General features: G+C 49.5%; 1 protein-coding gene across 1 annotated transcript; it reads right to left on the bottom strand.

The window, feature by feature from the left end:
* Positions 1–3769: 3769 nt before the first annotated feature.
* On the bottom strand, positions 3770–17801 carry Themis2 (thymocyte selection associated family member 2). Its single transcript, XM_048434136.3, has 6 exons — positions 17661–17801; positions 14009–14149; positions 9908–10318; positions 6621–7705; positions 4695–4845; positions 3770–4334 (listed from the first exon to the last, which is right to left on the bottom strand). Exons 1-6 carry the CDS (start codon positions 17752–17754, stop codon positions 4228–4230), a joined length of 1989 nt encoding a protein of 662 aa, XP_048290093.3. The 5' UTR covers positions 17755–17801; the 3' UTR covers positions 3770–4227.
* Between the last annotated feature and the right edge of the window lie 1374 nt (positions 17802–19175).

The following is a 19175-nucleotide window of genomic DNA, read 5'->3' as shown; positions in this document are numbered from 1 at the left end:
ACTTCCACATAGTTCCAATTTCTTTGTTTACCAGGGTGGGTCTTTTCATAGAATTCAAATGACAACTTAGCAATTGAATGGCATGTTTCAGGAGGCAGAGGCAGGTAGGTCTCTTCTTCTGAGGCCAGCTTGGTCTACATACCAGGTTCTAGGCAGCCAGGACTGCATAGTGAAATCTGACCTCAAAGAGGACGGGTTAGGGAGACCCTAGAAAGAGAAAGACGGCTCAGGGATAAGAGCACCTGCTGTGTTTCCACTGGGGCCTGAGTTCAGTTCCAAACACCTATGTCAGGCAGCTCACTACTGTCTTAATTCCAGTTCTAGGGGATCCAGTGCCTCTGGCACCTGCATTTGCTTGTGTACACGTGTGTGTGCGCACACATATATGTCAATGTCTATTAGATCCCAAACTTGGTTAGGTACTAGCAGTAGGAGAGATTGGCATAAGGAGGCTTGCAGAGGACTGCCCTGACTCCTGGTCATTTGATGGCTCTTGGTAATCACATGATTGCTAAGCACTGGGAGTCTGAGGCAGAGCACAGGCAGGAGAGTGGTACGGAATTCCAGCCTCTGGAATGTTGCTCTGTATAGGTAGAAGTGCTTGTGTTTGGGAGTCCAATACAAGGTATTCAGTACATTGTAACACCAGATGTCCCATGCTCTTAGAAACTACCAATGTCACCTACTTCAACCTTCTCTCGGGAAAAATTTTAGAACTGCAGGTGGGAAATGGGGCATCATGAAAAGTAACATTTACTAATCTTAACTAGAGAAAGGCCAGTGTAAGCATTAGTATTTAATGTGGATTAATGGTTTCATTTTAGTGCAGTTGATTTCATAAGCCTAAAAGGAAAGATAATGTAGCTGGTAATGTCCGTTGGTAAAATGTTTGAATATGTACCCTATTTTGCTTAGCAACTTTTATATATGTTTATCCTATTAATATACCCATCATTATAAAGCATCAAGAAGTAGAAATGACCCAGGTGTAATGACGAACAACTTTAGCTCCAGCACTTAGGAGGCGGAGGCAAGCAGATCTCTTGATAGATCTGGTCTACATAGCTAGTTCCAAGTCAACCAAGGCTGCACAGTGAGACCCTGTCTGTAAACAAAAGGTGCTGATACCTATTTTCTGTTCCCAAGGGAACTTGCTGATGTACATTCCTTACTTGGAAGGGGCATCCCCAACCTTGTAATACTCCTTCCTACTAGTCCAGCTTGTTGAGGGAAAGAAAAGTCCTCTGAGGGTTCCCTGAGCAACTGCCGTTACTCTGAAAACTCAGCTGAGGCTGTGGAACATGTTTGGGGGGGGGGGGGGGGCGGGACATGGCGCTGGCTGAGCACATCTACCCATTCAGGCGTGTACAACGAGAGGTTGACACCAGACCCTCAAGCATGTAGTTTTGAGATCGGATCACTTACTGAACATAGAGCTCGATGTTTCAGCTAGACCAGCTGCCCAGTGGGCCCCCACCTCCCAGTGTTAGGGTTGCAGATATATGCCACTAGGCCTGACTTTTATGTAGGTGCTGTGGACCCAATCTTAGGTTATCATCCTCAATATAGCAAGCACCTTACCCAGAAGAGACAGTCAGAATCCCAGGAACTGGAGGACAGTTGTGAACAGCCAAGTGGGTGCTGGGAACTAAACCTGGACCCTCTACAAGAAAGCCCAGTTCTCTTAACCACTGAGCCGTCCCTCCAGTCCCAGGAATCTTATTTCATAGGAACTGGTAGCCCTCTTTTCTGCCGTCCTTTTGTGGTTCGTTCAGTTTTGTGCCAAGATTGAGTATATATGTGGAAGTGAAAACTAGAGGCACCTTGTCCCTTGTCCATTGTCCACCCTCTGAAGTTCAGAGCCATGAAGGGACTTTCTGTCAAGATCTTATTCTCTCCATTGTTTCCCTGGATCTTCCAATACAGTGAACATTGACTTCTGGGGAGAGGCAGGTAGAAATTGGTAGATGAGATACTCATAGTTGGTATTGACCAGCAGCCTGTAGGAATCACCTGGAGAACTCAGTGCAGGAGTCTAAAGATCCAGAGGTCCTGCAAGGACAGGTCCGGGCAGCCCAGAGGGAAGCAGACTCAGTCACATGCAGGTGCAGTGCCTGGGATCCAGCTCAGAATTTGGGGCCAGTCTCATATCACCTGTTGTCTATCCTGTCATCTCTGGTGGCCTAGGGCTAAATTCTGTGACTTCACTAATATTCAGCCCCCACATTTCCCATATGAGGGTTGCCCTCACCCCACATGCCTAGAAGTCAAAATAGACAAAAGTTCATTTGTCCTCTTAACCTCTGGACAAAATGGCTGTCCAACCATCAAAGCACTGTGTGACCTAGTTAGAGTCCAGGGAGTAAGCATATTTATTTACTTTTTATTTTTGTTTTTTGTTGTTTTTTTTTAGACAGTCTATTCAGCCCTGGCTGTCCTGGAACTCACTCTGTAGACCAGGCTGGCCTTGAACTCATGGAGATCCTCCTGCCTCTGCCTCCTGAGTGCTGGGATTAAAAGCATGTGCCACCACTGCCTGACAATAAATCTTTTTTCTCCAAGAATTATTTATTGTGTATACAACATTCTGCCTCCATGTATGCCCACACGCTAGAAGAGGACGCCAGATATCATTACAGATTGTTGGGAGCCACCATATGGTTGCTGGGAACTGAACTCACGACCTCTGGAAGAGCAGTCAGTGCTCTTAACCACTGAGCCATATCTCCAGTCCCTAAATCTTAAAAAAAAATCAAAAGTAAGCTGGGCACTGTTCAGTTCCCAGCAACCACATGGCAGCTCATAATGTATGTAGTGCTAGTTCTAGGGGATCGGGCATTCTCAGACACACAGGCAAAACAGCAAACCACATAAAACACAAATAAATTATTTATAAAAGCTTGCCAGATTTCCACAGCTTTGGGTCTCAGTAGTTTCTTGTTGCTGTTTTTCCTCTTAATATGTAGATCAGACTGGCCTTGAACTCACAGATACCCCCTCTCTACCAGAGTGCTGAAATTAAAGGTGTATACCACCAAACCCAGTTTTAAATTTTTTTAATTGTGGCTTATTTCTTGGGGGGGTGGGGTGGGAGCAGGGTTGTACACATGAGTGCAATGCCCAGAGTCCAGAAGCAGGTGTTGGATGCCCTGGAGCTGGAATTACAGGCATCTGTGAGCCACCTGGTGTAGGTGCTGGGAACTGAACTTGGGTCCTCTGCAAGAGCAGCAAAGGGCTCTTAATCACTGAGCCATCTCTCTGGTCCCTCCATCTTTGAAAATTAGCTCTCTTAGTTTCACTAACAGATTTTGATAACTTAAGTTCTACCTAAGATTTTGTTCTTGGAAGCAAATTCTCACATTTATTTGTACAAGCCCATTTACCATGTGCTGATCATGAGCTGGAGTCTACAAACATGAGAATCTTGTCTGTCCCCAGGCACAGAGCCTGGACGCAGATGTGGCACAGCAGACAAAGGAGGTGGCAAACACTGGGTGTGACAATGAAGACTGAGTTCCCTTTACCAGAAGGCAGGCAGTGCTGAAGCTGGTGGCTTTTGATTCTTCTCTGAGCCTAGTTGTGGAACAACTGTTGAGCACAGGAGTGAACAGAACTTAAATGGCTTCTCTGAACATCAAAACTCTAAGACTGAGAGCTTCACATGCAACCTCTGGGACCAGGCAGAGGCAGGAATCTGGAACTCAAAGGAGATTGTGTAATTGGACGTTTTCTGTCCCAACCGCCCAGTCCCAAAGAAACACACAGAGGCTTATATGAATTATAAATGCTTGGCCAATAGCTCAGATTTATTACTTAACTAGCTCTTACCTTTTAAGTTAACCCATATTCCTTATTTACACTCTGCCATATGGCAGTACCTTCATTAGCATGGGACTTTGATCTGCTCCCTCTGTGTCTGGCTGGTGACACCTGACTCTGCCCTTCTCCCATCCTTAGTTTAGTTGCCCCACCTATACTTTCTGCTTGGCTACTGGCCAATCGGTGTTTTATTAATCAATGAGAGCAATGCATATTTAAGGTGTACAGAAGGATTATTCCACAGCAAGGTGGGAATAATGTCTGTCCCATTTCAAATCCATGCCCATCTGAGTTCTGAGTCCCTGAAGACTCCCAGGTTTCCCAAGAGTTAGCTGGTATCCCAATTTCCTGTGCAGCAGCAGCTGGGAAGTGTGGCTTCCCAGCACTTCGATGACTTTCTGAAAGGGCTCAAATTTCTTCATAGTCGTGGTCATCCATATCTGGGTCAGGCAGGGGAGGTGACGTGGTAGGATATTTGCCAAGCGTGCTGGGGGATTTGGGTTTCATGCCCAGCTCTGAAGAAGAAAAGAAAGTCTGGGTTATTCAGAATCTTTGTCTTTAGGCAGGTTCCTTCCCCTCTTCAGCTTCCTCCCATGAACAGGGAAGGGCTTGGCCAAACTCTATGGCCCAGACACCACTGTTCATTTTCCTTGATCCCTGCAGTCATTTTGCCGTCCCTGTTTGTCATAGGAGGACACTGTCTGGGACAGGACTCATTTCGTTGCTAGAGTGTGGAGTCTAAAAGAAAGACCAGAGGCTTTTCCACCTGAGCCACTCCGTACAAGCTTGGCTCTCTCTCAAACTAGGACCACAATAGGGTCCCCTGGCAGAGCTAGCAGAGGCGGGAGAGGGGCTTGATGGACCAAAGGACTCACCTGAATTCTTTGTTTGGGTTTTGGATTTAAGGTCTTTCTTGTGGACAGGACTCTTGCTGTACAGATTTGACTTGTCCTTGGGGAGGTCTTCCAAGGTCTTCGCCTTGGGTTCTGACTGTGGGTAGGATTGCTGTCGTCCTATAACTTGAGACTGAGCAGGAAAACAAGACAAAAACAACCCAAAAAACTAGAAATCAGAACGGGTCCAAGAATCAGCAGTCAAGCCCATGAGATGAGTTTCCTGACAATGCCACTGGCTCTGGCCACTGGTTCTGCTTTTCTGAGCCTGGCTTCTCATGGACAGGATTCCCTTGTGAGAATCCTCAGGACTTATCTTTTTAACTCCCACAGCCACATGACTACATGATAATAAATTCAGGCCTCCTGAGGTCTCAAAACAATATGCTTGTTGAGTTCACAAAGCATGCTTTGGATAGGTCACTCAGGCGGAGCAGTCAGGGTTCAAACCCAGCCCTGTCCTCCTAGCTCTATGAGCTCGGGTGGCTTGCCTGTTATCCCAGCTGTAAAGAGAATGTTGGGGGGTATGCAGGGGAGGGGTACTGTGAGAATAGGTGGGGTCAGCTACCAAGTAAATATGCTATAGACAAACAGGAAATGGTTAACACAAGGGCTTGTGGGGGAAGTCTTCTTGGGTTTACAACTAAGAAAGATGCTCAGAGGGGTAGCGTGAACCTGCATCCCCACTCTTCCATCTTTGATTCCCCTTGGCTCATTCAGCAGCGCCTACCAGCCTTGGAGATATGGAACTTCTGCTCTCTTCCCCCCTACCCTGCCCAGCTCTCTTTAGGCAGAGAGACTACAATACAGTGTGCTGGAAAATGACATGTCTCCAAGCTATGGACACAGCAGGAAGGTGTCAAAGAGAACGGCGCCAGCTCTCCCCAAGCCTGAAGGAGCGATGATGTCGGCTATGGGGCTAGTATAGGTCTAGTTTGGGTCACCTCAACTCTGTGGCCCATACTAGACCCATGGCCAACCCAGAGTCCTTCTGTGGTTGGAGTTGGGAGTACAAAGTGGTAGTGGGAGGTAACCCAGCAAGGCCAGACTGATTTCCAAACCGGAATCAATTCATGAAGGACCCTGATGCCACGTGGAACCACTGAAGATTTTAACACTGTATCCATCAGGCAACCAGAGAAAGATTTAGGATCTATGCTGGTTAGTTTTGAATGCCAATTTGACACAACCTGGGATTACCTGGGAAGAGAGTCTTGATGAGGAATTATCTAGATCAAGTTGGCCTGTGGGTATGTTCTGTGGGGGATTTTCATGACTACCCTCCAGGGTTAGACAACAAAGCCCACTGTGGGTGACATCATTCCTTATGCTGGACTCTAAACTGTATGAAAGTAAAGGAAGTCAGCAAGAAAGCGAGCAGGCCGTACGCATGCATCGGATTCTTTCCCTCTCGACTGGACATGATATGGCCAGCTGTCTCAAGCCCGGCTCTGTGACGTCCCTGCAGTGAAAGTCTATCACCTAGAATTGTGAACTAAAACCGTACTCCTCTAAGCTACTTTGGTTTGGGCATTTGATCACAGCCACAGAAAACAAACAAGCACAGGAGTCATCCTAAGAGCTACTGAAAAAAGGTGATGCTCCACTTGGGAGTGGCGCAAGGTGATAGGGAAAGGACCAGGAACTCAGGGCCATGTCCACACTCAAGTCAGACCTCGGGGGCATGTCAGAGTCTCAACCCTCATTTTCGCAATCATAAAATACTGATAATTAGACCAACTCCAGGATTATGAGACCCGACTGGGAATAATTGGTACAAAGAACAGAATGTAATGAGCTGCAAGTTCAGTACAATTGAAAGAGAATTGTGGCAGGCAGAAAGCAAGGAAGGGACCCAGGGTGAGCACCACAGGTGGCCCCTCCTTCCCCGTGAGGTTCTGTGCGTACCTTCACATCGTCCTCCTGGTAGCTCTGTATGCTCTGCTTCTGCTCGCTGACACCCTTGTTCTTTGGGGGCCTGGGTGGGGGAGCTTGGCTCTTCGAGGCTGGCAGCTTCCGGAGACTGTAGTAGAAGGCTTCTGATAGCTCCTCCACCCTAGTGACAGAGAGTGGCCTAGCCACCTGTCCTGGCTGCCCCTCAACCTCCGCCACAGTCAGGTCCAGCCACCGGGGAGGGATTTCAAAGCACATTTCCGGCTGGGAGTCCAGGCCTACCACCAAAAAGGGTTCTGTGAGCTTCTCCTCTAGCCGCAGGCCCGGGAGGGAGACCAGAGGGTCAGTGGGGTGCCGGGCATCCTTGGCCACCACCTTGACCTCACAGGGCAAGGAGAACTGGGCAGTGAGATCTGCTAGGCTATAGCGCCGGCCATCATTCACCTCCTCCACAAAGCCACCAGACAGGTAGAGGGGTAGCAGAATCTGTTCTTTGTGCTCCATCTCCTCCTCTTCCTCCAAGTCCTCCTCTTCCTCCCCGACTTGCTCACTCAGTCGCTGACATATCAAGACTTCTATGTCCTGGCCCTGGGTCCCACAGACCTGGCCTTGCCTCAGCACCTCTAGCCGATCGCCCACAGCCAGGAAAGAAAATTCAGGATTCTCCTCTTCGTTCCCATCACAGTCTTTTGTGGCCACCACCCGGAGGGGTCTGCCTGGCTGGAGAGCCCCCAAAAGGTCATAGACCGTGGGGAATTCCCTTGGCCTCCGCCTCAGCTTGCCCTGGTAGGCCCCAGAGAGAATAAAGTATCTGGGAACCTTTCGGCTCTTGCTTGAGGCCACAACCTGCCAGGGTGGTGAGACTGGCCCATAGATGCAGAGCCTCTGGCCTTTTCGTAGGGAGCCCACCCACGGACTGAGGAAGATGGGTGGGCCCTCAGGAACCTCCAGGATCTCTGTGGACATAGGATAGGGGCCTCCCTGGGCCAGGACCTCACTCAGCAGCAGTGGCTTGATGAAGTGGATGTTCTGGGAGGAGGCGGTGACATCCTCCACCTCTACCTCCAGGGTGGATGGGATCTTGACAATGGTGCGGCGCACTGTGGGGAGAAGGGCAGGCGGTTTAGGGGTACAGCATAACACCCCGTGCTGGCTTCCACCCAAGCTTTGAGTCCTGTTTCATCTTTTCTTTCCCACAATCATTTTCCTATTATACTAGATTTTTTTTTTTGGTTTTTCGGGATAATCTCTTTCAACTTCTTTTTATTTTTAATTCTTTAATTTTAAATTATATATTTGTTTTTATGACTTCTGACTGTGTGTAGGCGTGTGCATGTGGTGACCACAAAAAGCCAGTGGAGGAGCTGGGTCCTGCAGGGGCTGGAGTTACAGAAGGTTGTGAGCCGCCTCACAGGATAACTCCAGGTCCAGGTGGAGTGGATGCCCTTCTCTGAGCTCCACAGGCACTGCACGCACGTGGTGCACAGACATGCATGCAGCCAAAAACACCCATACTCACAGAATCAATGATTCTGGAAAACTCCTTATAAAAATCAAAAGAAAACACATTAACCGGGTGTGATGGTGCCGACTACAACCCCGGAGCAGGGAGAGGGAAGCAGGATGGCCAGGTCAAGGCCAGCCAGGCTACAGGCGACATGCTAACTGAGGAGGTCAGAGTATTACAGAAGGGTAGCAAAGGGGTGTGCTATGTTTGCGGGAGTCAGGGAAGTCAGCGTGAGATGCTTCAGTTGAAACTCTGAAGATGAAGAAGGTGACCGTGCTAGGGGTGCTGTGATTCCAGCAGAGAAAATCCCTGCGGTGGGAAAACGGGACACACAGATCTCCTCAGAGTTTGCCTTTTCAAGAGCAGCTGGGAGGGCATTTCCTTTTCTGTTTCTTCTCCACAAACAAAATAAAGTCTACTTTGTCGTGCCATGGATATGCATCTCTAAAAAGAGGATAACTAATTTTAAAAGGTTTGTTTAAAAAAAAAAAGAAAAAAAAACAGGAATGATCACATTCATATGCCCTAGCACTTGACTTGGGAGGTAGAGGCAGGAGGATTAGGAGACTAGCCTGGGCTATGTGAGACTCTCTCTCAAAAAAAAAAGTTGGTTAAAAAAATTTATTTTGGGGCCGAAAAAAAATATTTTTGGGTCAGGCAGTGGTGGCTTTAATCCCAGTACTCAGGAGGCAGAGGCAGGTGGATCTCTGTGAGTTCGAGATCAGCCTGGTCTACAGAGTGAGTTCCAGGACGGCCAGGGCTGCACAGAGAAACCCTGACTCGAAAAACAAAAACAAAAAGTGATTCATTGAAAAACAATTCTTTTCGTTTCATTTATGTTTGGCAGCGCTGGAGCTCAAGTGCTAGCGAGCACTCCACAGCGAACCAGGCCCCGGCCGCCTCTTTTATGTTTGTTTGCTTGCTTATTTTTGTTTATTTGAGATGTGTATCCCTGGCTGTCCTGGAACTCACTCTGTAGACCAGGCTGATCTCTGACTCACAGAGATCCACCTGCCTCTGCCTCCTGAGTACTAGGACTAAGGGCGTGTGCCACCACTGCCTGGCCCCTTTCTCCTTTATTGATTTTACTATTTAAAAAAAAAAACTTTTTGATTTAGTTTTTTATTCACTTATTTATGTGTGTTTCTGTCTATCTGTCTGTCTGTCTATCTGTCTGTCTGTACACTTGTATATGTATGCATTCATGCCACGGTGTGAGTGTAGAGGTCAGGGGACAACTTGCAGAAGTCAGGTCTCTCCTTCCACCATGTCGGTCCCAGGAATGGAACTGGCTCTTGATGGTGGCAGCACCTTTATTTGCTGAGCCATCTCACTATCCCACTCTTGCTCTCTAGAAAAATAGATAATTTTATTATTGGTGTGTGTGTGTGTGTGTGTGTGTGTGTGTGTGTGTGTGTGTGCCGAAGTGAACATGGAGGTCAGAGGACAATTTTCACAGCAAATTCTTTTATGCACTGAGCTACCTTGCTGCCCCCTTTTAATTAATTAGTTGCTTTGTTTTTCAGTTTTGAGACAGCATCTCCACAGCCCTGGCTAGTGTGGAACGTAATGTTGGCTACCCCTGTAAAGCATGTGGGACCTTGGGTGTGTTTATCCTATTTTCCTGTCTCTTTTTATACCACATTTCCCGTTTCGTTGGGCATCTGTATTCTGTGACATGGCAGACAATGGATAAACCAGCTAGCTGGAGCCCCCAGACTGTGCACAGAGTTAGTGGTAACTTTGAACTGTGAAGCTCCCAGCCATTCCGCTTCCCACTGCCCAGGGAACTCACTGTGCATCACGGCTTGTAACATATACTGGGGCTTCAGGATCACAGAGCGCCAGGGTAGGCTGGGGCAGGTAAACATAAAGTCCTTCATAGCTGGGTCCTGCAGGATTTGGAGCAGGGTTTGTGGGGCACCAGGCTTGCATCTGTAGAAGGTTCCCTTCTGGGAAAGGGCCAGGTAGAGGATGACCTCCTGGGTCTTTGAGTCCTGGACACAGCGTGCATAGCGAGTCCCATGGTGGACTTCCACAGCCTCAAGCCTGAAGGGTTGGTCCACAGGCACCACCCCGGCCTCTGTGACAATTCTTTCAGCTGACTTGAAGGGAATGGGCCACTGTGTGGAGCTCGGGGGCACAGCAGAGACAAGCTCTTCCAGGGTCCTGTAGCTCTGCAGGCTGCCGAGGGTGCTGAAGAGGCCTATAGGAGTCAGCGGAGAGAGGAAGAATGGGGGGACGGGCAGGCCTTGGCTGGGGCAGGCTCTGCAGGCAACCCAGCCAGCATCCCTCCTGGGGCCTGCATCTGGACATCTAGACCAAAGGATGTGGATGAAGGCTGGAGGACAGTGTGTGAATAGATAATGAGGAACAGGAATGACACAGGGATGTCACGAGAGACACAGAGAAATGAATAAGGGCACATTCTCTAACACACACACACACACACACACACACACACCTCCCTTGCTCTCCCACTTTCCTGACCTCTGACCCCAACTTGGCCAACCTATCCCTTTTTCCTCCAGACACCTCCCCTGTAGCTGCAGTCCCACACATCCGAAGTCTGTCTCCCCATCCTGAGGCAGCACCATTGTCTCTTTCTCCCAAATTAGAGCCCCAGGTACTGTCTGACACCTACTCCTCAGTTAGTCTGCCAGGACCACCCACCACTCCTGCGGTCCCTAGACACCCTGACACCAGGCTGGTACATCACCCAACTTCTGGGAACAGTTGTTTTCTGTCCCAAACTCACCACCCAAATCTAATCAAGAAACTATCACGAAGTCTGGACTGAATGACATTCTACAGAAATACTGATCCTGGACACGGATGTAGTTCTGTGATAGTGTGATTGCTTAGCATGTGAGAGGAGGCCCTGAGCTACAACCCGTGCTAATATGTGCTGACCTGGATTCTTAAAGCATGACCATATAATCTGGGTGTTGTGGCGCATGCTTTAATGCCTGTTCTCAGGAGGCAGAAGCTGGTAGATCTCTGTGAGTTCAAGACCAGCCTGGTCTACATAGCCAATAGCTAGGATAACATAGTGAGACCCTGCCTCAAAAAAAAAAAAATGTCCATATGGCCTAGTGTGGTGGCACACACCTTTAAGTCCAACACTTAGGAGGCAGAGGCAGGTGGGTGTCTGTGAGTTCAAGGCCAGCCTGGTCTACAGAGTGAGTTCCAGGACAGCCAAGACTACACAGAGAGGCGTGCTCGCTCTCTCTGTCTCTGTCTCCCTGTCTCTGTCTCCCTGTCTCTCTCTCTCTCTCTCACACACACACACACACACACACACACACACTGCTCATATTCCAGGCTGAAATGAACTGGACAAGAAGGAGAACAAGGCTGTTATCTCAGTTTACACTCAGAATGGAGGGATTTCTGCCATTGGCATCCACAGAGTGGCTGGTGGACTTTGGATGTAAGCCATGGGTTAGACAACAGCATGGTACTGAAATTAAGGCCCCTGATTTTGGTCACTGACCCCTAAGTGGTCCTGTGTGCAAATGTTCTCTAGGGGAATGGTAGCTGGAAAAGGGTGCCACACCCACAATCTACTGCCAAAGCATTCCAAAACACACATCTACACACCCAGGGATGAATGTGTGTGTGTGTGTGTGTGTGTAGGCATGGGCCTGTATATGCATCTCTCTGTGGGTGATGAACCTGTGGTGTATGTGTACATAGTTGTTAGATCTAGTTGCAGGTATTTGAGAGTTCAAAGAAATCTTTTGTAGAAGAACAGAGTCCTTGCCAGGAGTGGCACACCCCTTTAATCCCAGCACTTGGGAGAGAGAGGCAGAGGCAGCCTGGTCTACAGAGTGAGTTCCAGGATAGTCAGGGCTACACAGAGAGACTGTGGCTCAAAAAGTAAAGTAAAATAAAATAGAAATAAAGGGAAAGGAAAGGAAGGAAGGAAGGAAAAGAAAAAAAGACAGAGAGAGAAAGAAAAAGAAAGAGCGAGCCCCCAAACCACAGGAGAGTCATCATTTGAATCTCTGCAAAGCCCCAGGCTCCTCAGCACTTTCACAAGAGAAAGTGTGTCAGCCAGTCCAACCCAGAGGATTCACTTCTGCTCACCTCCCACCACTGCTGTAAACACGTGTGTGTGTGTGTGTGTGTGTGTGTGTGTGTACGTGCCTGTGTGCCTTCAGGATGCACCTGCTCAGTGCCAGCCCCTCCTCTACTCTCTATATATATGTGTGACCTTCCCACATCAAGTCCAAGGGCTCATAATAGAGAAGGAAGCCGAGGCTGGTGGCATCACACTTTCCACCCAGGCTGCTCCCAGCCACAGACAGCACACCTCCTGTTCCATAATAAGGAACCCCTTGGGAGTTACTTTTTCTGCTTGTTTGCCTGGCTTGCTTGCCTGGCTTGCTTGCATCATGGATCTCAGGCTAACCTTGAAATTCAAAGAGATCTTTATTTATTTATTTTTTTAATCAAAAAAGGGTACATTTGGGGCTAGAGAGACAGCTCAGAGGTAAAGAGTTCCAAAGGTCCTGAGTTCAATTCCTGGCAACCACATGGTGGCTCACAACCATCTGTAATGAGATCTGGCGCCCTCTTCTGGCCTGCAGGCACAGAAATGCCTGTAATTTTGTTGTAAACGAAATAAATAATTTTTTTTTAAAAAAGGGTAATTTAAACCTTTAGTCCCAACACTCAGGAGGCAAATGGAGGTAGATCACAATGAGTTTGAGGCCAGTCTGATCTACATGGGAATTCCAGGACAACCAAGATTATGCAGTGAGACTTTGTCTCAAAAGAAATGAAATAAAGGGGGGCTGGAGAGATGGCTCAGTGGTTAAGAGCATTGCCTGCTCTTCCAAAGGTCCTGAGTTCAATTCCCGGCAACCACATGGTGGCTCACAACCATCTGTAATGAGGTCTGGTGCCCTCTTCTGGCCTGCAGACATACACACAGACAGAATATTGTATACATAGTAAATAAATAAATATTTAAAAAAAAGAAATGAAATAAAGAAATCACATATACCTGGTATATATATATGCACGCATGTGCATGCTACAGCACATGTGTGGAGGTCCGTTGAGACCTACTTGTAGGAGTCACTCTCTCCTTCTACCAGGTAGGTTCCAGGAATTGAACTTGAATCGCCAGGCTTGGCAGCAAGCGTCAGCCACTGATCGCCTCCCAGGCATGAGACCTCCTTCTGCTCCTGCCTCTACTGTCTAAATTCTGGGATTATGCACCACCACACCACAACTGGTTTACACAGTGCTGGGATAGGACTCAGGACTTCATGTACCATGTCTTATGCATCCTATACCGACTTGATATGTAGCTAAGGTTGGCCTCGAATTCTTGCCGGGCAGCCTCTGCCTCCCCTGTGCTAGAACCCAGGCCTGTGCCATCACACCTGTTTCCCTTGGGAGTTCTTAGGCACCGAATGGTCACATGCCACACTCCCTTATCTGGGGACCACCTCTTGCTCCTGGATCTGCAGACCTTGGAGGCCAGGCCCACCCACCCTGAGTTGGTGCCTGCTTCATGGACCCTTGCCTTTTCTCACTGCCACCCCAGAAGGGCCTAGCTCATCCTGAGTCCCCACACTCAGCTCCCCAGAGGGCCTGGCACACACTGGTGTCCGTCGATGTCTGATGAAGATGAGTGAGTAAATAGAGACCAAAACCTGGAGGTCTGGAGGCAGCCGCGATGAGAAGAGGGCGGGGCCGTGCAAGGCGCCCCCTGAATGCGTCCTTGGCCTTGCAGCTACGGAACAGTAAACACGCCACCCTTCTATGCAAAGCCAGAGGGGCGGAAATGATGCTGGGAGTGGCGAACCCACCCCCAAGTGGCTGAAGAGAAGCCTAGCGAATGCCGGGGCAGGTGGGGAGGCAGAGGTGCACACCTTACCTGAGAAGTTGGGGTTGAGCTCCAAGGCCTGACCCGTCTCTGAGTTTTCGCAGATCACCCTCTGGAGGTGAACATGGGTGACCTTGATCAGGTCCCCTGTGGAGAGGCAACACTCATTCCCAGAAAGCTCATAGATGGAACCTGCGGAGACACAGACTCGGTTTACATTTCTGGCCAAGGACGAGCCCTGGGTGGTCTGTGACCTGTTCCTTAGACAGGTCTAAGGAACCTGTCTGCTTGGTTGTCCCTGCTGCCTTGAGGGTCTTTCCCTCTCTTTCAAAGTCCTGGGGACTGAACCCGGGTTTCCATGCAGATACATAAGTACTCTGCCCCCAACTGTACTCTCAGTTTTCTTCCTTGTCTTTCCCTGCTAAAGGGCTCAGCCGGCCATCCTCAGACTGCTTACCCCATCTACACTGGCCGTGGGAGGCCGCCCTCATGGTGCCCTCCCTTTCTCCCAGTTCAAGCCTCCCAACATGAGTGTCATTAGTGCTGGTCCATTTTCAACATCACTGCAGCCTCTGAGGGTGTGTTCTACCAATGAAGCAGCGAACAACCCTGTGAACCCCAGGTCCCCTTGACAGTTACAAAATCGGACTCGGGGTAGGGAGGCCCTAGGTAGATACAAAGGTGGGTACCTCGTTCTTCCAGCACCCCGCTTTCGACTTCAAATGAGTGAGGAGCATGCTTGTTTGCTTTAATTATTTATTTACTTATTAGTTATGGAAACAGGCTCTCCCGTAGTTCATGCTGGCCTGGAGCTCTCTATATCAAGGATGATGTGAAACTTCTGACCCTCCTGCCTCTGCCCCCCGAGAATTTGAAGGACAGGTGGTGTGCCACCATGCCAAGTTCTTCGCAGCCCTAGGAATCAAATCGAGGGGTTCACGCACGATAGGTGAGTGCTCTACCAACTGAGCCATGTCCCCAGCCCAGATGAACTGCTTTTAACTTTTTGGTTTGTTTCAGTCACGTTCATCTTGAGAACATTCCACAGCATGGGTGAAGAAATCAGGGCCATCTTGGGAGCCAGTTCTCTCCTTCCACCATGTGAGAGCCACAGATTGAATTCAGGTTGGCAGGGTTGGTAGTGACCATCCCCCCCTCCCCACCAGCCAGCTCACCAGCCCAGTGAGTTCCTCTTAGAGGGAAATGAGGAGGCTGAGGTTCTGAGCACCACCCCCAAGTTCAGCAGCCCACTTGCCTGATGCAAAGGGTTAGCGCCCCGGAGAACCCTGGAGAATGGAAGATACATGGGAAAGAGCTCATAGTGCAGCGTGTGCAGGGTCCCCATCGGGCTGGCAGGCGCTGGGAAACTGCGGGAGCCAAGGCCTTGAGGCCACCTGACAGCCCTTCTTCCAGGATAGCTCTAGCAGGGCTGCTCACGCTGGTGCGAACCTCACCAAAACGCCCTCAGCAAAACACCCACAGCTGTCACAACGGCAGGGTGTGGACCTTCCGGCAGAGGACACTATATATACCTGGCCCTGTGTTAGCAGCGGAGTTATATATACCTGGCGCTGCACAAACTGCGGCTGATGCTTCACTGCCCTGAAGATGCATGACTGCCCTTAGGGGAACAGGGGCCAGCAATTTCCCTCAGCTACATAAATAGAGAGAGAGTAGTTTCTCTTTCCTAAAAATGACGGCTCAGAGAAGGGGTGTCAGCTCCTCCAAACGATCCATAAAGGGGAAGACCAAGAACTTGGCTAAATAGGGAGTTCTAGGCCAGGGTGGGGTACAGGAAACCCTGGCTCAAAAATATCAAAAAGGGGCCAGCAAGCGGTTGGCAGGAAAAGACCTTCATCCCCAAGTCCCACATGGTGGAAGAGCATTGACTCCCGAAAGTTGTCCTCTGACCTTCAAACGCAAACTGTGGCATGCAGTGCTCCCTACATACAATAAATAAATGAATAAATACATAAATAAATGTGAACGCAAGTTCCCAAGGTCAGCTGTGACGAAATCTGTCTGTAGCCACACCATTCAGGAAACTTTAGCAGGAGAAGTCTGAGTTACACAGGAAGAGCTTGTCTTAAACCAGAACAAGGACGAAGAATGTGAACTCGTGCTAGATACACGTCTAGGATATACAACCGGGTTCCATGTCCAGCATCACAGGAATGTGGGATTAGGAGGGAAGGGCAGCAGGAGGTAGAACCTGCGGTGTTAAGTCCAGGTATTTCCCTCCAAATCTGAGATTCCTAACCACATGGTCAGCTCCTCCACCACACTGCCCTGCCCTGCCCCTGTGGCCATCTACCGTCCACGTAACCTTGTTTACGTATCCACGACCTGCAACACGTTTCCAGTCACAACACCCCAGCTTGTGTCACTTGCCACCACTTCCCAGGGCAGACCAAATGAGGAAACGCAAGTATTGTGTCAGAGGTGAGCAGGAGGTGCTGGGAGGACGTTCTGGGCTGAAGAAAGGACAAACAAACCCCAGACGACTGCTTCAGGACCCATCAGATTCCAGGGGACCCGAGGGACCCACTGTGGCGTCTAGAATCCACTTGGCCATCAGAACACTTTGCTGGCAGCTGCTGTGGCAGGCCCAGGTCCCCTCACTCTGGAAAGCAGGATGAAGTAGGCTTGTTCTCTAAGGATACCTACATCCCGGCATCCCCCTCCACTCTCTGCTCTGTCTCCCTCTTCCACAGAACCGCCAAGCGGCTCTCTGTCCATGGCATCCCTTCTCCTCCTCCTCCCCCTACCCAAGTGGTCAGTCCCCGGCCACTTGCTGTTTTGAGCCATAACTGGTGACTGTGTCCCTGACGTGCCCTGCCCGTCTCTTCTCTGCTGTGAACCAGGAAAGCTGTGGGCAAGAAGCAGGTGTGCAAGGCAAAGCAGGAAGGCTTCCTGGAAGAAGGACCATTCGAGCTGAGAAATGAAGAAATGATCCGACCACCTAGCGGACAGAGCCAGAGAGACAGAAGGCTAGGAGCTTAGAGCCCAGCGGGAGGGCTGATCTGGTGCTTATAGGAACTGGGGTGTATCTATGGCTGGAGTTCATAGAGCTGGGCTGATCCCTGCAGAAAGGGAGGGAAGATGAGAAAAGGGGGGAAGAGGGAAGGAGAGAGAAGAAAAAGGAGCAACAGCAAGTCAGGTATGGCGGTTGCATTCAGAGGCAAAAGGATCCGCAAGTTTGAGGCCAGCTCAAACACAAAATCTCCTCTCTCTCTCTCTCTCTCTCTCTCTCTCTCTCTCTCTCTCTCTCTCTCTCAAATAAATAAATAAAAATAAAAAAGTTAAAAATTTAAAAAGCAAGTCTAGCAGTCTAGCATAGTGGATCAGTGATCTCTATTTACCTATTCATCTATCTATTGTTATAATTGTTCTTGTTGTTTGAGACAGAATTTCCTAGGTTGTTCAAGTTGTCCTTGCCTCGCTGCTACTTCACCCACGGGACAAAAGCCGAGGTGCAGGGCGATGGTTTTTGGTGTGAACTCATAAAGCTCGGGCAAGAGGCAGCGTCGAAATTCAAACCCCAACTTCCTCAGGGTTTCACTCTGTACCAGACTGACCTGGAACAAACTAGATAAGCCAGTAGTCTCGAACTCGTGCCAATCCTCCTGCCTCAGCTCCTCAGTGTTGGGATTACAGACATGATCCACCATGCCTGGCTGCTTCCCCCCCAGGGCCCGTTTACCCTCAAAGTAGACTCCGGAGCAGACCCGCAGCACGCGCGGAAGGGAGGCGGGGTCCAGGCGGCTCACGAAGTCCTGCAGCGGCACCGATTCCATGGTCGTAGGCTAGCGCTCAGACAAGACTGCAGCTCGCAGCGGAGAGCCCGAAAGCCACGCCCAGCATAGGCCACGCCCCGCGGCCACGCCCCTCAAGCCTTGGTAGTTGCCCTGCTGTGTTCACTAACGCCCGGGAACCTTGGGTAAGGACTTAATCCTCTTGACGTTTCTCCTCATCCCTAAAATTGAATCCTTTCTTAGTTAAAGTTTCTACTGTTGTGATCAAAGGCAACTTGGGGAGGAAAGGGCTGATTTCAGCCTACAGCTCTGGGATCACACTCCATCAGGAGCTGCAACTCCTGACGGAACCTGGAGGCTGAGATTGATACAGAGACCATAAAGGAACACAATTTACTGGCCTGCTTGCTTCTAATGGCTTCTCAGCTCGCTCTCTCCCTTCTCTCTCCCTCCATCCCCCTCTCATTTTGAGCCAGGGTTTCTCTGTGTAGTCTTGGCTGTCCTGGAACTCTGTAGACCAGGCTGGCCCTGAACTCACAGAACAGAACTCACCTCCTCTGCCTCCGGAGCGCCTAGATTAAAGGTGAGCGCCACCACCAGCTCAACTTGCTTTCTTATGCAACTCAGGACCACCTGCCTGGGGTCCCCACTACTCCCAACCCCATGGCCTTGATCCACCCACACTGATCATAAGTCCAAACAATGCACCACAAACAGGCAATCTGATGGAGGCGTGTCCTCAAGTGAGGGGTCTAAGTAACTCTAGCTTGGGTCAAGTTGACAAAAAAAACCACCCAGGACAATCCCTACACCTTCCTTGACTTTAGTCTCATGGTACACATATCAAAGTTCAAGACTTGATAATTTGATACCCAGAAGACTTCGGGGTGTGTGTGTGTGTGTGTGTGTGTGTGTGTATGGTGTGGTGTGAGTGTGAGTGTGTGTGGTATGGTGTGATGTGGTGAGGTATATGTGTGTGCTATGGTGTGTGGGTATAGTATGTGGTATGTATGTGGTATGTCCGCGTGTGTGTGGTATGCGCATATGTATGGTGTGTGCATGTATATGGTATGATGTGTGTTTGTGTAATGTTTGTATGGTATAGTGTGAGTGTGTGTGGGGTGTGGTGGGGGTGTGTGGTGTGTGTGCATGTGTGTGTCTGTGTGTGGTGTGGTGTCTGTGCAGTGTAGTATGTGGGTGCGGTGTGGTGTGTGTGTGCTGTGGTATGTGCATGTATGTGTGTGTGGGGGTGTCTCCTGTAGCACAAATTGTACTCAAACTTACTATGTAGCTGAGGATGACCTGAACTTTGGCTCTTCCTGCGTCTACATCCCAGTGTGTGTGGTCACCACGCTCACTTTATTAGGTACTAAGGCTTGAAGCTCAGGCTTCTTGCCTTTGAGACGAGCAGTCTACCAAGTGAGCTGCATCCTCTACCATGTTTTGGGTTGTTAGGCAGATAT

Source organism: Myodes glareolus, chromosome 3, assembly GCF_982192425.1.
Source record: "Myodes glareolus chromosome 3, mMyoGla1.1, whole genome shotgun sequence".
Taxonomy (NCBI): Eukaryota; Metazoa; Chordata; class Mammalia; order Rodentia; family Cricetidae; genus Myodes; species Myodes glareolus.
The sequence above is the reverse complement of the archived record's forward strand: the minus strand, read 5'-3'. Positions and strand labels throughout refer to the sequence as shown.